The sequence below is a fragment of the Triticum aestivum genome, chromosome 3B (assembly GCF_018294505.1).
Source record: "Triticum aestivum cultivar Chinese Spring chromosome 3B, IWGSC CS RefSeq v2.1, whole genome shotgun sequence".
NCBI lineage: Eukaryota > Viridiplantae > Streptophyta > Magnoliopsida > Poales > Poaceae > Triticum > Triticum aestivum.
This window is the reverse complement of record NC_057801.1, coordinates 207,462,689-207,465,237: the sequence shown is the minus strand read 5'-3', so window position 1 is coordinate 207,465,237 and position 2,549 is coordinate 207,462,689. Positions and strand designations below refer to the sequence as shown.

Sequence of the window (2,549 nt, the reverse complement as noted above, 5' to 3'; positions counted from 1 at the left end):
GAATTTTTCAAAGGCACTTACTTACCTTGAGTGCACACATGATTTTTGGGGATTTCCTCAAGATTATGCACAATAAAGCATACAGATTGAAAACAACAGCAAAATTGAACTGAATACCAAAATAAATGCCCCCAGGTTCCCCATATAGCAACTAAAGCTTCAGTACAACTACACCTTTTATTGACACACTACTACTTAAACAAGGTAAATCAATAAAAAACTGAACTAACATACTTGTACTTAATATCTTTGTGGCATAGAGTGCAAACAGAACTAGAAATTCAGGCCAGCTCAAGCAAAAACATGTGACATGCATTCGAGCTCTTTCTCAGAACCAAAGTAGTTCACAAGTGATATGTCCAACACTTTTGTAACTTGTACTACAAAAAACATAAACATTGTCGGCCAACAACATCATTTGAAGTGCTACTGTAGTGTTAAAAAGAGTCTTTGAACTGCTGCAATTAGCACCTTTTTATCCATCACCTATCCACAACATGAACTTATATCATCTAGTTGCCCCAACTGGGAGACTTGAGTCAAGCAAATATCCCAAAACATTATACAAAATTCGACAAGAACAAGACCAAAGACATTAAATGTAAAATGACTGGGTTCAACTTGTCAGCACATACATGTACTTATGTATCTTTTATTGTTGAACTTCCGGATGTCTTGACAAGAATTCCATGGCATTTGTTCAACTTCCATGACCATTTTGCCAAAAAATATTGAAAATACCTGCAGAAAATAAGGTGGAAACATTGTGTTTTTCAGTTTTCTTTCAAACCTGAAATGTTTAAATACACAGAGGTATTTTCAAAACCTCATGGGGTAGAAGGAGCACCACAACACACAATGATGTCTTAACTTATAGCTAAATGTTTTCAGTCAACTAATAATATATGAACATTGATGACAGGAGCTCCCACTAACTTATCAAGCATATATTTTTCGGGGATCAAGCTTCATGAAATACGGGATCTCTATCCACACTTTGTGGCACAAGTAGCTAGATCATGTCAACTGTATCTAATGCTATTAAGTTAAATTGAATAGGTGCACAAGAAACATGATTCCTTCAAATAAATTGCACCTTGGTGCTGCAGAAACATAGTGCACATTTCCGTGAGCGTTCAGTTCAATTGGGAGTGTTACGTCGGTGCTGCAAAAACATAAACATTTTGCATTTCTCTGAAGCTAACATTTTGCATTTTTTGAAGCTGCTACAATATATTGCTTTAATGTCTAACATGCACTGAGTTGAACCGCTTTTTAAGTTGAGAGAAACAAAGTCGTGTGGGGTTGTTGGGGCGGCATTGAACGGGCACTGGTGGTGGTGAACGACCTGGGGTGGCGAAGGTGACCAGCCTGCGTGCTGAGGTGGCGGAGGGCGATGCCGGAACATGGGGCAACCCCAATTCCAATAAGTGGTCTGTAAAATAAATTGACTAATATCGTATTTTTTCTACTTTAGTTGCAGCCCCAATTCCAATAAGAGGTCTGTAAAATTAATTGACCAATATCATGTTCAAAAACAACCTGTCCAGCGAGCACCCATGATAACTACAAACCTAATGACATCTAAACTTTTAAAGAAACAAGGAATTAACTGCTGAATCCAACCAAACATTTTTTTCACTTTCTCAATACATAAATTATTGGCAAAGATTGAATATGACATGAATTTTGTGTACATAGTACACATAATAATACGAATGAGTGAGACAAGAAAGAGAGCAGGAAAAGGATTTCGTTTTTTCACCTTGAGATGACATCTCTTCTTGAAGGTCTTGATGGAAAGTGCCCGGTGTAGGTACCACATAGCCACCAACTAAACACCAGACCTTCCCCAATAGCATTTCAAAATCTGACCTAATTTAAACCTTTATTGGCAAGATGCTGCAAAATAGATATAATTTCAACTTATTTCTATAACACGCATTTAACTGCATGTATGCTCTTTTTTATGAACTGATGAAAAAATAGATATTGAACTTATACACATAGTGTATGTTTTGTTTTTGTACTGAGTATATGTTTGCGAGCTACATTGGTGAAATACAGTTTGATAATTTTTTCATAAATAAAAGCATCGAAGCATGCTATGCAACACCAAAAACTGAATCAAACACGTCATCTTTACCAATCCTCAACACACGTACTGAGGAAGAAGATGGTTGACATGGGTGGCCTGGTGCTCGGCCCATCTGCTGGAGGCAGGGACATGACCTTGACGGAGGAGTAATGGTACTGGAGAGGGAGGGTCGCATGGCTACTGTTGGTTGCCAGCAGGGAGGCAGAGGAAATCGAGCACTCTCGCTCAGCTTTACCAGCAGAGAGCGTGAGGCGCCGGGGCCGAAGTTGAACCGCACGGAGATCGCGGTTGGACTGCACCGGAGGCGAGGGAAGGACCTGATCCAGGGGGAGCGCGGGGGGCGTGTGGGGTCGGCCAGCGGTCTGAGGTTCTCGCGCGGCCGGGCCCTGGTGATGGGGAGGCGGCGCGGTGTGGGGATGCCGGGAAGCGGCGAGGGGCGGGGTGGCCGGGC

The 2,549-nt window shown here is 41.2% G+C and overlaps 1 protein-coding gene across 1 annotated transcript; it reads right to left on the bottom strand.

The window, feature by feature from the left end:
• Positions 1 to 280: 280 nt before the first annotated feature.
• Positions 281 to 2,549, bottom strand: LOC123069383 (proline-rich protein 2; the record flags this gene model as incomplete). The annotated part of the gene is given in 3 exon segments (XM_044492235.1): positions 281 to 741; positions 1,766 to 1,902; positions 2,166 to 2,549. Coding segments are annotated over 2 exon segments (398 nt in total), but the record flags the coding sequence as incomplete, so codon positions are not given.